This window comes from Cyprinus carpio, unplaced genomic scaffold (genome assembly GCF_018340385.1).
Source record: "Cyprinus carpio isolate SPL01 unplaced genomic scaffold, ASM1834038v1 S000006795, whole genome shotgun sequence".
Taxonomy (NCBI): domain Eukaryota; kingdom Metazoa; phylum Chordata; class Actinopteri; order Cypriniformes; family Cyprinidae; genus Cyprinus; species Cyprinus carpio.
Window position 1 is genome coordinate 2069371 of NW_024879381.1, and position 13579 is coordinate 2082949.

Consider the following 13579-nt stretch of genomic DNA (forward strand, 5'->3'; position numbering starts at 1 on the left):
ACAGATGAGATCGTGTCAGCGATGCAGGGAGATTCTTTCACTCTCCGAACTGGTTTTACTGAAAGACAGGGCGATCATGAGACCGAGTGGAGGTTTGGATCGAGCAGAACTTTGTTAATCAGAATAAAGTCAGGAAACATCATTACATCCAGTGACACGATATTCAGAGACAGACTGCTGCTCGACAGACAGACTGGAGATCTCACCATCACAAACATCAAGAATGAACACACTGGAGTTTATGAACTAAGTATCGATCTCGGACAGACAGAGTTTCAAAAAAAATTCATTGTCACTGTTTATGGTGAGTAGCCTATTCTACAGATGCAAACTGTACTTAATTTTTATATTTTTTTACATAACACTCCTGTTACCTACTGTCAGTTGTACTTATTCTTTTATTTATTTATTTGCTCTCCAGCTCCTGTGCCTGTTCTTGTCATCACCAGATACTCTCCCTCAGTGTTCATCATCATCATCATCATCATCAGGGTTTAAAAGTGTGCTGCTGTGTTCAGTGGTGAATGTGAGTGCTGTGACTCTCTCCTGGTACAAAGGAAACAGTTTATTGTCCAGCATCAGTGAGTCTGATTTCAGCATCGGTCTCTCTCTACCTCTGGAGGTGGAATATCAGGATATAAACAGCTACAGTTGTGTAGTGAACAATCCCGTCAGCACCCAGACCACACATCTGGACATCGATCAACTCTGTCAGACATGTTTCAGGTAACAGTGGTGATACTCAGCGTTTTCTCCACAGTACCTTAATTAATACCTTAAATACTACCTGATACATTAAAACAGTAAGAGTAGACATGTCCAAAGTCTATTTGAAAGAGTTTGTTTAATGCAGTTTTTAAAGAAGTGCCTACTTCTTTCTACAGACTGTGACAATTGGAGTCAAAAGGAGCTGTGATCCGATTGGTCGTCTCTGCTGTGCTGGACATGACACTTGCAGTGTTTCCTAACATTTTTTTTTTCTGCCATAGTTTAGATAAGTAAAAAATCAGACGGCACACCACTAAGCACTATGTAGGTATTTAGCTTGTAAGATCAAGAAAATTGGTTAATAAAGTGCTTCATATGGAAAATGTTTTTTTTTGTAAATTGCATATTTTGGTATATTTTGTTTTTGTTTTTCCATTAACTGGCAAATTGTGGATGATTGGAGATCAAGGTGCTCCCATAGCTCTCATAAAGGCCAGTGAAAGCTCATTATTTAATAGTGCTGATGGGAGATTCATAGGCAGATTACAGCTGGATCAAACTGGATCACTTACCATCATAAAACACCAGACTCAGAACTTTATAAACTAATCACAATTATTGGTAATAAGAAGACAAACAAGACATTCAATGTTAAGGTTTATGGTGTGTTTACTACTCACTGGTCATTAAACAGTCCACACTTCCGAAATACTGGTGTCCATACACTTTCTTTACTGATATGGAACACTGTGAAAACTAAACATAAACCAAAACAAAGAAAAACATAGTTTTACAAACAAGATTATAAAATTACATCTAACACAAATAAAGGAATATACAAAACATTACACCTTTTACAGTTTTTGCCTGGCGACCAGCAGTAGAATGGTCAGGAGCACTTACATGTATCTGAATTCACAGCACTCGTCATTCAGTTTGCGCAAACACTTTCCAGGTTAAGTTAATCAGGAAGGGTCACACGACATTCAATTTAGTCAAACTGGGAGTACAATGAAAATAAAATACAATACCAACAACATTCCTGAAGTTAGCACACATACACAGAAATACACATTTAAATTGTGAAGTCATGAAAATACACAGAAATACACTTAACCCCTGAACTCACAAATACGTCATACAAACTCTAAACTGACCTATCAGCATCAGCTACAGGTGAGTATTACAGTCTTTTTTTTTATTTTTTTTCTTGTCTTTCTCATATTTATGTAATAAATGTCTTCATTGGTCAATTACACCAATCACAAATAAGCAGGCACTAATCCATTACAGCGATAACAGTCCAGCAGTGCAGTCTGAAACATTCCCCTCCTCCTCCCCCAGCTCCACTTGTCTAGACCTGCTTATGCGCAGGTACTTTCACAAGTTTGTGAGAGACGCAGACTGAGCAGTGGTGGTGTTTTCGAAAAACACTGTTCTACAGAGCCAGAGGCTTGACACATGAGTTCAAAAAAATATATCAGAGAGATATGCAAGTCTCGCTGCCAGCATCAAACTCAGAATAAAAGGCAGGAAAGGGAACAAACATAATACTTACAATGAACAAGACAAGACAACAAGGCAAGCTGCAGGGGAAAAAAAAATTAAATGATGGCAAAACCTATTGGGAATCCTATTGATTTCACTGAGAAACTTTGGCATCAGGAAAGAAGATATGAAATTAATTATATTGTCATTATGTTGGTGTATGGTTTTCAGTTGAAACTGCCAACATAACTGAATTTAATTTACACTAATTAGACATTTCTGAGCACCTTGTTTTTTTTCACAAGCACTGTTTAAGTTTTATTTAGGTAATTTGTATAATGGTCTCTCTGAGGGGTAAGCCCCCCTGAGGATGAGCTCCTAGAACCGCCCTCTGAATGGGACACGCAAGTCTGCAGCACCTCAAATGCACACAAAATCTGCCAAATGTGACAAGGTCAAGTTTAGCTTCATTTTTTCCTACATTTACTCTTATTAATGATTGTCTTTCTTTATCATATAGCACACGGCCCATAGACCCGGCTTTGTGTGTGCTGATCTCTGCTGCTGCAGGAACTTTGTTGCTCGTGGCATATGTACATTTTCTGTGGAAATTATGTGTAAATTTCCTTGTGAAGTCTGAGAAGAGTTTGTGCTGTTTTAACATGCCTGACGTGATTATTGAAAACAGTTCAAACAGTTGGCACTTCACTCAGATTTACTGTTAAATTAAAATGTGCCTAGACCTGCTGCTAAAGCTTGAGTTTTCCATAAGACCACAAGCTGAAGGTAATTATGCAAATTTGAATGTGGAAAAAAAATTCTCCAATAAGCATTCAAAAATTTGCCTTTAAAATTCTAAATAATTTCTATTACTTGCTCAAGTTTTTATTTGTTGAATGATTAAATCTCTCATTGATGAATCAGCTGCTGATGAATGACAAAACCATTTGGCAAATTGCTTTATGTATTATTTTTACTATTTTATTGTTTTGTTTATGGGCTACTGAAGTAAATGAAGCTTTACATTTATCTGTTTAGTTGTTTTTTCATTTTTAAAAATCATAAATTTTATTTTGGAACACAAACAACAGTTTAAAATGATCAATTTCGTTAAAAAATAGATGTAAACATTGAAATTTGTTTATGAAATGGTCTGTTATGCAGCAAACCGAATAAGCCTCAGTGTGAAGCCATTTGAAATAAATTACGTGCTAAAAAAAAACGGCCTTTTCTTTGAACATTTTCGTCTGTTGTGTGCATGTGGGTCATTTACACAAACTTTTTATTGCAGTTTTGATCCTCTAATTTTTAAATCGCTAATTTAAAAGTTAATAATCAGCAGAGGCTACTTTATATTTCACATTTAAAACGACTGGTTTATCAAATTTCACTGTTTTTTTTAATTAAAATAAATATAGGATAGCCTATTATTTGATACATCCGATATGTTTTAAGGGACTCGCTCTGAAATAATAGGCTACGTTTCATTGCACCTGTATTAGTAAATTAATAACGCACAAATGTAGTGGCCCTGGGAGTCGGCCATTTCGAAATTCAGTTCACTGAATCACATACAAAATCCTCCAGTAGGCCCAGCTCCCAAAAACGTCTAGGCGGTACAGAACAAAAACAGGGCAAAACACAGTCACTTGTCGCCATCTCCTGGAGTAATTATGCAACCTGCAGAAATGCCCACTGAACAAAATAATTACAGTGTTTTGCAACTTGAATTGAATTCAGTGACTACATCTTTCAAATTACAACGAATTATTTTTCCCACTCAGACATAAAAAACGCCAAAACTCTATATACCTACATGCCGATTTGCATTTTAACATTCTTTTCAAAACAATTAAACCTATGTTCAAAACCTAACATAATACAAAATGAACAAGACAACAATTTGCTACAATTCTACAGTAGGCCTAATACCTTACTGAAATATATTCATATTTAGAATTAAAAAGTTTTTTATTTGAAGAGTTGAACAACTAGAGTTACAGTAGTATTTCAACTGCATTAGAGTTTTTCTCATGTGCTAAGACTCGGTTAATGCAACTGGGATCCAGCTGATCTTCATCATCACTTTTTCAGCACAGCAGAAGTCTTCTCTTGCAATTGTCTACACACTTTTTCATTTGTTTCACACATTTTAGGGAGGAAATTTGATCTCACTGTGAATTTATTATTTTTTTTTTCTGATTTTGTGTCTTTGTCCTGTCTCATCCTGCAGCTGGATAGGACAGATTTATATAGAAGAGAGCTTTTTTGTATTGCTTGACATTATTGCATCACATTTGGAGCGGATGCAGTATTGCTCTTTAAAGAGTCAGACCTGAGCATGAACTTCTTTGTGTTCAGACATCTGTGGCTGCGTAAAGAAGATGGTTGAGTAAAACTCTTCCCACATGGAGGGCAGTGATATGGTTTTTCTCCAGTGTGGATCCTCTCATGTGTTCTCAGATATTGTGACCGGCGGAATCTCTTGTCACAATGTGAACACTCGTAAGGTTTTTCTCCAGTGTGGATTCTCTGGTGCAGTTTTAGTTCAGCATTTGTAACAAAAGCCTTCCCACAATCGAAGCACATATAATCCTTCACACCGCTGTGACTTTTCTGGTGTCTTTTTAAAGTATTTCGCTGACCAAAACTCTTTCCACACAAAGAACACGTGTGAGGCTTCTCCTGTGTATGAACTTTCATGTGTTCCTTCAGGGATCCTGACCAAAAAAAGTTCTTACCGCACTGATCACAGTTGAATGGTCTTTCTCCAGAATGAGAATGTAGATGTAATTTGAAAATGCCACTCTGTCTGTAACTCTTCCCACACTGACCACATGTGTACGGCTTCTCTCCAGTGTGGATCTTCATGTGCACGTTAAGTTGTGATTTTACCGTGAAACTCTTCCCACATTGATCACATGTGTGCGGTTTCTCTCCAGTGTGGATTTTCTTGTGAACCTTAAGTTCTCCTAGTAGTGTAAAACTCTTTCCGCACTGGTCACATGTGTGCGGCTTCTCTCCAGTGTGGATCTTCTCGTGTGTTTTCAGACAATCTAATCGACTGAATCTCTTGTCACAGTGTGAACACTCGTAAGGTTTTTCTCCATTGTGAATCGTCAGGTGCTTTTTCAGTTCTGCATCTGTAAAGAAGGTCTTCCCACAATCAAAGCATGCATGATTCTTCACACCGCTGTGTCTTTTCTGGTGTAATTTTAAAGTACCCATCCGTGAAAAACTCTTTCCACACAATGAACACATGTGAGGCTTCTCCTTTGTATGAACATTCAAGTGGACCTTCAAATATGCTTCCTTAAAAAACGTTTTGCCACACTGATCACAGCTAAATGGTTTTTCTCCAGAATGAGAACTCAGATGGCTTTTATAAGTGGTGTCATAAGCAAAACTCGTCCCGCACTGATCACACGTGTATGGTTTCTCACCACTGTGGACTATCATGTGTCTAAGGTGTCCCTTTTGTGTAAAACTCTTCCCGCATTGATCACATGTGTACGGCTTCTCTTCACTATGATCTCTCATGTGAACTTTAAGACTTTGCTTGTATGGGAAACTCTTACCACATATAAGGCAAGTGAATTTTTGGGAAGGGTTTCTTTTCAGTATAAAATTACGTTGAGCCTGTGAGCGACTCAGAGATTTTACTCCATTTTTGACGTGTTTTTCTTCTGCTTCACTCAGTTCTTCACTCTCCTCCGTCTCTTCCATCAGGTCTAAAATGAAAGCAAAAAAAGTTTTCAGTAAATCATTCAAAAACTTCAAAGCCAGAAATGTGAAGGGAAAAGACATAAAACTTAACAGAAGAAATAATACAGTTGATACACAAAAAAAATATTTTTATGATGATTTTTTATAAATTAGTTATATGTTCATGAATTGTGTACATTAATATTCCCATTATTATTTGTTTGTAGAAGTGAGAGCTATTGAATATGTTTGATAAACTACACAATTATCTAATATTAACAAAAAATACGATGGTGCATTCCTTTATGTATTTATCTAAAAAAAAACATTAATTACTTCAATTACTTTCAAATAAAAAATGTATTAGCAATAGCATTACTCATTCAACACTGTTGTGACACACTTTTGCTTATAAAAAAAAAAAATTGAGCATTTCTTACATTTTTTCACACCTGTCACAACCTCTCATATCAGGAATTCGGAAGATAAGATAAGAAAATAAGCTTGACTGAGATAGAAAATTAATAAATAAAAAGCTTGTATAATATTCAAATCTCCTTTCACTAATTATTTGTTGAAAACACAAAAGTTATACATTTCAGTTTGTGATAGTGATTTCATACCCACAGTATATTATTTGCTACTGCTGTAGTTTCACAGCTAGTAGGACTAAATACAACCAGTTCTTTAAGTTTCTGTTATCTTAATGTTCATAAATGAATAATAAAGAGTAAACACCAACCTCTCTGTTTTTCAGTATCTTCAGGTTTCATTTTGCAGGGCTCTGGGTCACTCCTGTTGTCACTGAAAACTCTTCTTCACTGATGGGAATATTCCAACTTTTAATTTGGTGAATTGCTGTGGGGAGGAGCTTCACTGATGTAAAGTACTTGTGAAAGGAGGAGCAGATTTGCATAAATAAAAAAATAAAATAAAATCTGAAATAAAACCCGTTTTGACTCATTCACACATTTTAAGCATTTATGTACTACGTGTTTATCAAAATATAAAGTCACTAAATGAATTCTGTAGTGGAAAAATTCATCTGCATGACTTCTGGCTGACCATATATGCTTATGAAATATAGTATATGCATATGTTTTCTTAGAATTGCTGTGCGGAGACAGCAGGAAATGAGTTTGGGGCTTAGGAGTAAGATGTATGGGTGACAGAAGATCTGAAGAGCGGCCATGTTAGGTACAGGGGGGGGGAATGTGGGAGACACAGGGGTGTATGGGTGTGATGTGGGGTGTTATATGGGTTTAATATGGAAGAACCAATTTTCAGGAGAATGATATAGTGTTGTGTTTTTGACTTTGTTGTTATCTATGGAAAAGTACAGCTGCTAAGAGTTTGTAACCTTGACGGGGGAAAAGAGATATAAAGCGGAGGACTGCCCTCCCTTCCTTGTCACACTCTGCAGCGACTTGTGTTTCTGTATGACTGTCTGACCTTCTCTGCAAAGAATAAAAGCTTCTTTTTAATTATAAGTTTGAGAGTGAGCCTGTCTCTTATGCTAATGAGAGTTGATTAAGTTTTGCCACAACAATTCAAATTATTCTGTGTATTTCTGTTTTTTTTTTTACTTCTTTATATTTATTATAGACATATAGACAAATGAATATTAGAAAAAGTATAAGTACCACAATTAAAATAATCCAAAACATAAAACAATAAAATAAAATAATTCAGAAATAAATATACATTTGTTACCAACATATAACACTTCAATTGTATTAAACATCACTTTACATTTTAGCTGAGCTTTTGCTCAGTGGTTTTAACTTTTTGATGTTTTTAAATGAAACCTGCTTTAACAGCAAAATACAATGAAATGCTCTTAAGAGATTTATGGTGATGGTGTGGCTGTTGACACCAGTGAATGAGCTTTAAGTAGCAGTTTACAGGTGATTTTAACATATCAGCATAATCAATGAGGTGAAAACATGAACTATTGACATGATAAAAAAATCCTTTCAGTAGCTAATGAGCCTCATGAAACAAACCTTACAGGATCATCAGCAGAGATCTGACTTTATTCTACGTGTTTGTAGGAGAAACTGTTTATTTGAGGCAGGATATACTCAAATACTATAAAACTTCTTTTATGTGCAGACACCGACAACAATCACATTATTTTAATACTTTTGATTTCAAAATGAACTTTTATCTTCATTCACATCAATGTAGAGTACCTCTGTACAGTCAATGTCACATCAATGTACAGTAGCAGGACTAGGCCTACCTTATATATATATATATATATATAAATGAGCCTACAACTATTAAGCATTTTTTTATATATATTCTTATTTTACCTTGAGAGTCCCTAAAATGTGTCATTTAATAACTTTGCCAAAATCTATCTGTTGTGCCATAATAAAATTTGTTATGATGATCATTCTGTGCCATTTCTAATCGTTTGCTCAATCATTCAAAAAATTTTTTTTTTTTTTTTTTATAATAAAGAGAAAAATCATTTTGACTGGTCAAGTTTTAAAACTGTGCAGTATTTTAACAATGTTTTACTTATATTCTACAAACTCATAACAATTAAAATGTTTTTTTTTTATTATTATTATTTTAATAACAAATGGTTAAATCAAAGCATACAGTAATTTGCACACAGAACTTTACTCCATATTTACCAACAAATGACGTGTTAAATTATGTTTTAATGATGTTTTATTTAGACATTATTCTGTGCATCTAGTCATTACTGCTTCACACCTTTTTAAATGTAATGACATTTTATTATTTAACTTTGACACACTCATTTTCTGATTGTATTTTATTCATTGTTAAATTTCCCCCAACACTGTACATATATAAAGTCACAATGTAAATGGAGCACAGTTATTAACCACAGTGGTTAGATACGGTATTACTTTACAGACAGATCATGTCTGTGCTTTGAAAAAATAAAAATAAAAAGCAAGACAGCTCATTGTAATGAATCTGGTTCTTAGAAAAGTTGGAGATTTCTGTTTACTATTGCACATAAAATCACGATCATCCTGCACACAATCTCCATTGCACAATCTAAACTTCTATAAACATTCAAATTTAAATCAAAAAATACATTTGTAAAATGGATTATCACTATGGACCGACCAGCAAAGCTTTTCTTTTTTGTCCTTTTGCTTTGCTTCAGCAAATGTATAATCGAATGTGTCAATGTTCTCAATGTATAGTGACGTAAAATTCAACAAAATTATTTATTCTTGAGTAAAGAAGAAACATACTAATTCTGTAAATAAGTACTGCAGTAACATTGACAATTTGTCAGAATATGAACGAATAAGGCCTCATATGATGGGTCTTCGGAAAAGACAGAGTTCTACATTCCAGATCTTGTCATAAATCTTAGCAGTTGATCCCTCCCCCCATGATCTCATCTTGGGCCTATAAATTACAGGAGGCTTAGTGCTGACCAAGAAGTGACCCTGACCAACAGAGAAAACCATCTTTGTTTAAACCCTTAAACATTTAAGGGTTCAGTTAAATCGTGAGACCAAATGGTCAAAAGAAGGAAGTCTAACACACCATGTAATAAATCCTATAGCAAATCAGAAAGCAGATTAAATCAAAGAAAAGGTCCCATGAAACAGACACCCTCCTAGACTCTCGTGAATCTCCCCTCACCCCCTAGAATTTCATGCTCCTTGCAACTACTTCTAGATTCTTGGTAAACTGGTGTCTGTGATACCAAAGTCAAAGTCTGTTAAGAGCATGAACCAAGGCTAATTTAGTAACTGATGGTGTTGTAATTTAGTAATCTGAGTGTGTTTAGATTACAAATTATTACAATTTCCTGCCTTAAATTTTAGATCTGGTTACCTTGATTAGTCAGTGTTTATGACATTTGTGATTACCAGTAGCCACACAAGTAATATACAGTCCAGAATTGGTAAGATACGCTAATTTGAATTTACCAGTGGACAAATAGTTGAAGTGTGAAGTGTCAAATAATTAATTCTGAATAATTTCCTATTGTTTTTTAAATTCCCTTTTCATGCATTTATTCCCAGGGTAAACTGACATGATTCCCTTACACATTCAAGTTTAATCAAGATCTGACATTGAATGGACAAACTCTAAATATACAAGAGATAATGATAACAAAACAAGACACAGATGATCCTAATTAGTAACCAAGAGAACAAAATATTTCTCAGAAAGAAATGTGAAGGAAGGGACATAAAAGTCAACCCTGAAGTAATAGCAGAAGATAGAGAACTGCCATTTTACAACCATTTTAAAATAAATTAACTATATGAAAACTTCCATGAAATGGGTAAAGTGATCTTCCTAGATGTGGCGAAGACAACTTGCTAAAGTTCAAATCGAGCATCAGAATGGGGAAGAAAGGGGATTTAAGTGACTTTGAACGTGGAATGGTTGTTGGTGCCAGACAGGAGTATTTCAAAAACTGCTGATCTACCGGGATTTTCACGCACAACCATCTCTATGGTTTACAGATAATGATCCGAAAAAGAGAAAATATCCAGTGAGCGGCAGTTGTGGGCACGAAAATGCCTTGTTGATGTCAGAGGTCAGAGGAGAATGGACAGACTGTTAGAGATGATAGAAAGGCAACAGTAACTCAAATAACCACTTGTTACAACCAAGGTATGCAGAATACAATCTATGAACGCACAACACGTAGACCCTGAAGCAGATGGGCTACAGCAGCAGAAGACCACACCGGGTGCCACTCCTGTCAGCTAAGAACAGGAAACGGAGGCTACAATTCGCACAGGATCACCAAAATTGACAATAGAAGATTGGGAAAAACGTTTGCCTGGTTGGATTTGATGAGTCTTCAGATGGGTAGGGTCAGATTTTAACGGTAAAGAACATGAAAGCATGGCTACATCCGGCCTTGTCTTAATAGTTCAAGTTACTGCTGGTGGGTGTAATTGTGTGGAGGATATTTTCTTGGCACACATTTGGGCCTCTTATTACCAACTGAGCATTGTTTTAAATGCCACAGACACAGTATTGCTGACTATGTCCATCCCTTTATGACTATAATGTACCCATCCTCTGATGGCTACTTCTCAGCAGGATAATGCACCATGTCACAAAGCTCAAATCATCTCAGATGGTTTCTTGACCATGACAATGAGTTCTCTTTACTCAAATGGCCTCCACAGTCACAGGATCTCAATCCAGTAGAGCAGCTTTGGGATGTGGTGGACGGGAGATTCGCATCATGGATGTCCAGCCGACAAATCTGTAGCAACTGTGTGATGCTATCATGTCAATATGGACCAAAAACTTTGAGGAATTTTTCCAACACCTTGTTGAATCTATGTTGCAAAGAATTAAGGCAGTTCTGAGGGCAAAGGGGGGTCCAACCCAGTACTAGCAAGGTGTACCTAATAAAGTGGCTAGTGAGTGTACATATTTAGTTGTGCATGTTGTGTTCACTCCATTCAGCTTGTAGGTCTCCTTCTAACAATTGTCTAGAAATGTGTTGATGAATAGTAAATGTTTGTCATTGTTATTACTTGCAGTTCTGATAAAGAATATAGCAATATGTTGGTGTACAAACTGCAATACATTTCTGCATTGGGCTAACACATCATGGCTATTTAGGTGTTTACCACTGAGCTGTGGGCTAGTAATGAGGATGGGCATTCTGTCATTGAGATGCGCTGCACACAGTAGACCAATCACAGCAGACTGTGTCATCAGACCAATCACCGCAGTTAGAATCACAAAAAGGATGGGGTTGGAAAAAATGACTCGTTAAACAAATCGTTTGGGAGTTGTTGAGCAAAAAAGGAAAAAAAAAAAAGGAAAAAAAAAATGCATATTTTATGACAATGAAAGTGTTTTTTGACCTTGCATGGATGTCAACCTGTTGTTGGGGACTCCCAAAACCAAAATATGTACCTTTCATTACCCATAATAGGGGCACTTTAAGACCTACACAAATACTTCAAACCGTATGAGATTTGTACTTCAACCCAACAACATACACACACAGACAGAAGTTTTACTAAGCTATGAGATTTATTTAATGAATGCAAAAGATCTCAAGGATAGCATGGAGAGACAGAGACAGAGAGACAGAGCAGAGGGGAGAGAGAGAGAGAGACAGATGTATGCATGTCCACAGGTGGTTGGGCAACACTTCTGTGTGGCAGGATATGATCATCACGGGAAGAGTTATCAGCACATATCTGGTTTGAGTCATGGACCAGGCTTTACTGCATGGATACAGATAGCAAGAATTAGTCTGTTCATTTAGATGCATTCAAACTCAAACACATCACAAACACTCAAATCCTGAACTACAAGTTTTACTTTTGAGTGAGCGAGTTGTAGTTATTTTGAAAGCCATGTGCTTCAAATGGCGCTATGGAGCAAACTTCAAGCCATTTGCGATTGAAATCAATATAGCAAATACCTTTAAACTGAGGGTGTACATGCGCATCCACATTTAGTGCCGCAGCACTAAAATAAAAATAAAAATAGATCCAAAGATTAATATAATATACATACCTCTATATGGATCCATACACTGACTTCCACATCCATAACTGCAGCATTTCTGATCATTCGGACATTCACCGTCATTGAAACAGTTATTCTCCCTCACAATACAAATTCCTATTACGTTGTTCCTTGGACACACTCCTGGCTTTTCTGTTATACAAACACATGACAGACACCTCATTACTAAACACCTTACTGCATTCAGAAATAAATGAAAAAATAAATAGATCCACACATTAATATAATATAAATACCTCTATATGGATCCATACACTGACGTAAATGTAGATTTTCTGATCATTCGGACATTCACCATCATTGAAACAGTTATTCTTGCTCACAACACAAATTCCTATTACGTTGTACCTTGGACAGACTCCTGGCTTTTCTGTTACACAAACACGTGACAGAAACCTCTTTTACTAAACACCTTACTGCATTAAAAAATAAATAGATCCACACATTAATATAATATAAATACCTTTATATGGAGGCATACACTGATGTCCACATCCATTGCTGCAGCATTTCTGATCATTCGGACAGTCGCTGTCACGGGAACACAATTCAGCACACACTCCAAACACTGGTTCTTTAACATTGTTTCTTGGACACATTCCTGGCTTTGCTGATGCACAAAACACATAACAGAAAAAACATTGTCACTGAATAAATAAATAAAAATTATAAAATAAATAAAAATCACCCCTTTGTTCATTTATTAACTGCTGTTATGTATTCAAATAATTAGGTATACAATTAGGTACCATATAATAAAGAGGTTCCGTATGATTACAAGCCAAAGAACCACTGTTGGGTAGGCTGCTGTTGAGCATATTTTTGTTGAAGCAATATGGCACTTCATATTGATTTACATTTGACAAAGGTGCTGTATAGCACATTTAAAATATAGTGTTCCACTATGATTACAAGCCAATGAACCACTTTTAGTGCTTTTTTTTAGCATTTTTTTTTTTTGTGTTGTATCATAACAACAGTTGTTATTTTTTAGAGAGGGTGTCATATGGTTTTAGAATTGGTTTTAAATTAATTAATCTTGGACACGTCATGTCATCATCTTTCAGCAATGAAAACAAAACAAACTTGTGTTCCCGGTGCAGAACACAGCATCTTCTCGACCTGATGTAAACACACTAACCAGCAGAAG

At 35.8% G+C, this 13579-nt stretch overlaps 2 protein-coding genes across 4 annotated transcripts; both read right to left on the reverse strand.

Annotated features, from left to right (window-relative positions):
* Positions 1–4182: 4182 nt before the first annotated feature.
* Positions 4183–6710, reverse strand: LOC122134423 (gastrula zinc finger protein XlCGF57.1-like). Of its 2 annotated transcripts, XM_042756107.1 has the most exons (3): positions 6644–6710; positions 5230–5927; positions 4183–5145 (listed from the first exon to the last, which is right to left on the reverse strand). In XM_042756107.1, exons 1-3 carry the CDS (start codon positions 6672–6674, stop codon positions 4480–4482), a joined length of 1395 nt encoding a protein of 464 aa, XP_042612041.1. In that variant the 5' UTR covers positions 6675–6710; the 3' UTR covers positions 4183–4479. The 2 variants fall into 2 exon arrangements, with proteins under 2 accessions (XP_042612041.1, XP_042612040.1); XM_042756106.1 differs by having other exon boundaries at positions 4183–5927.
* A 5303-nt stretch (positions 6711–12013) lies between these two features.
* Positions 12014–13039, reverse strand: LOC109070771 (whey acidic protein-like). Of its 2 annotated transcripts, XM_042756108.1 has the most exons (3): positions 12893–13039; positions 12418–12561; positions 12014–12122 (listed from the first exon to the last, which is right to left on the reverse strand). In XM_042756108.1, the coding sequence occupies exons 1-3, from the start codon at positions 13026–13028 to the stop codon at positions 12106–12108; spliced, it is 297 nt and encodes a 98-aa protein (XP_042612042.1). In that variant the 5' UTR covers positions 13029–13039; the 3' UTR covers positions 12014–12105. The 2 variants fall into 2 exon arrangements, 1 of the variants encoding a protein (XP_042612042.1); XR_006159889.1 differs by lacking the exons at positions 12014–12122; positions 12418–12561 and adding an exon at positions 12702–12799.
* Between the last annotated feature and the right edge of the window lie 540 nt (positions 13040–13579).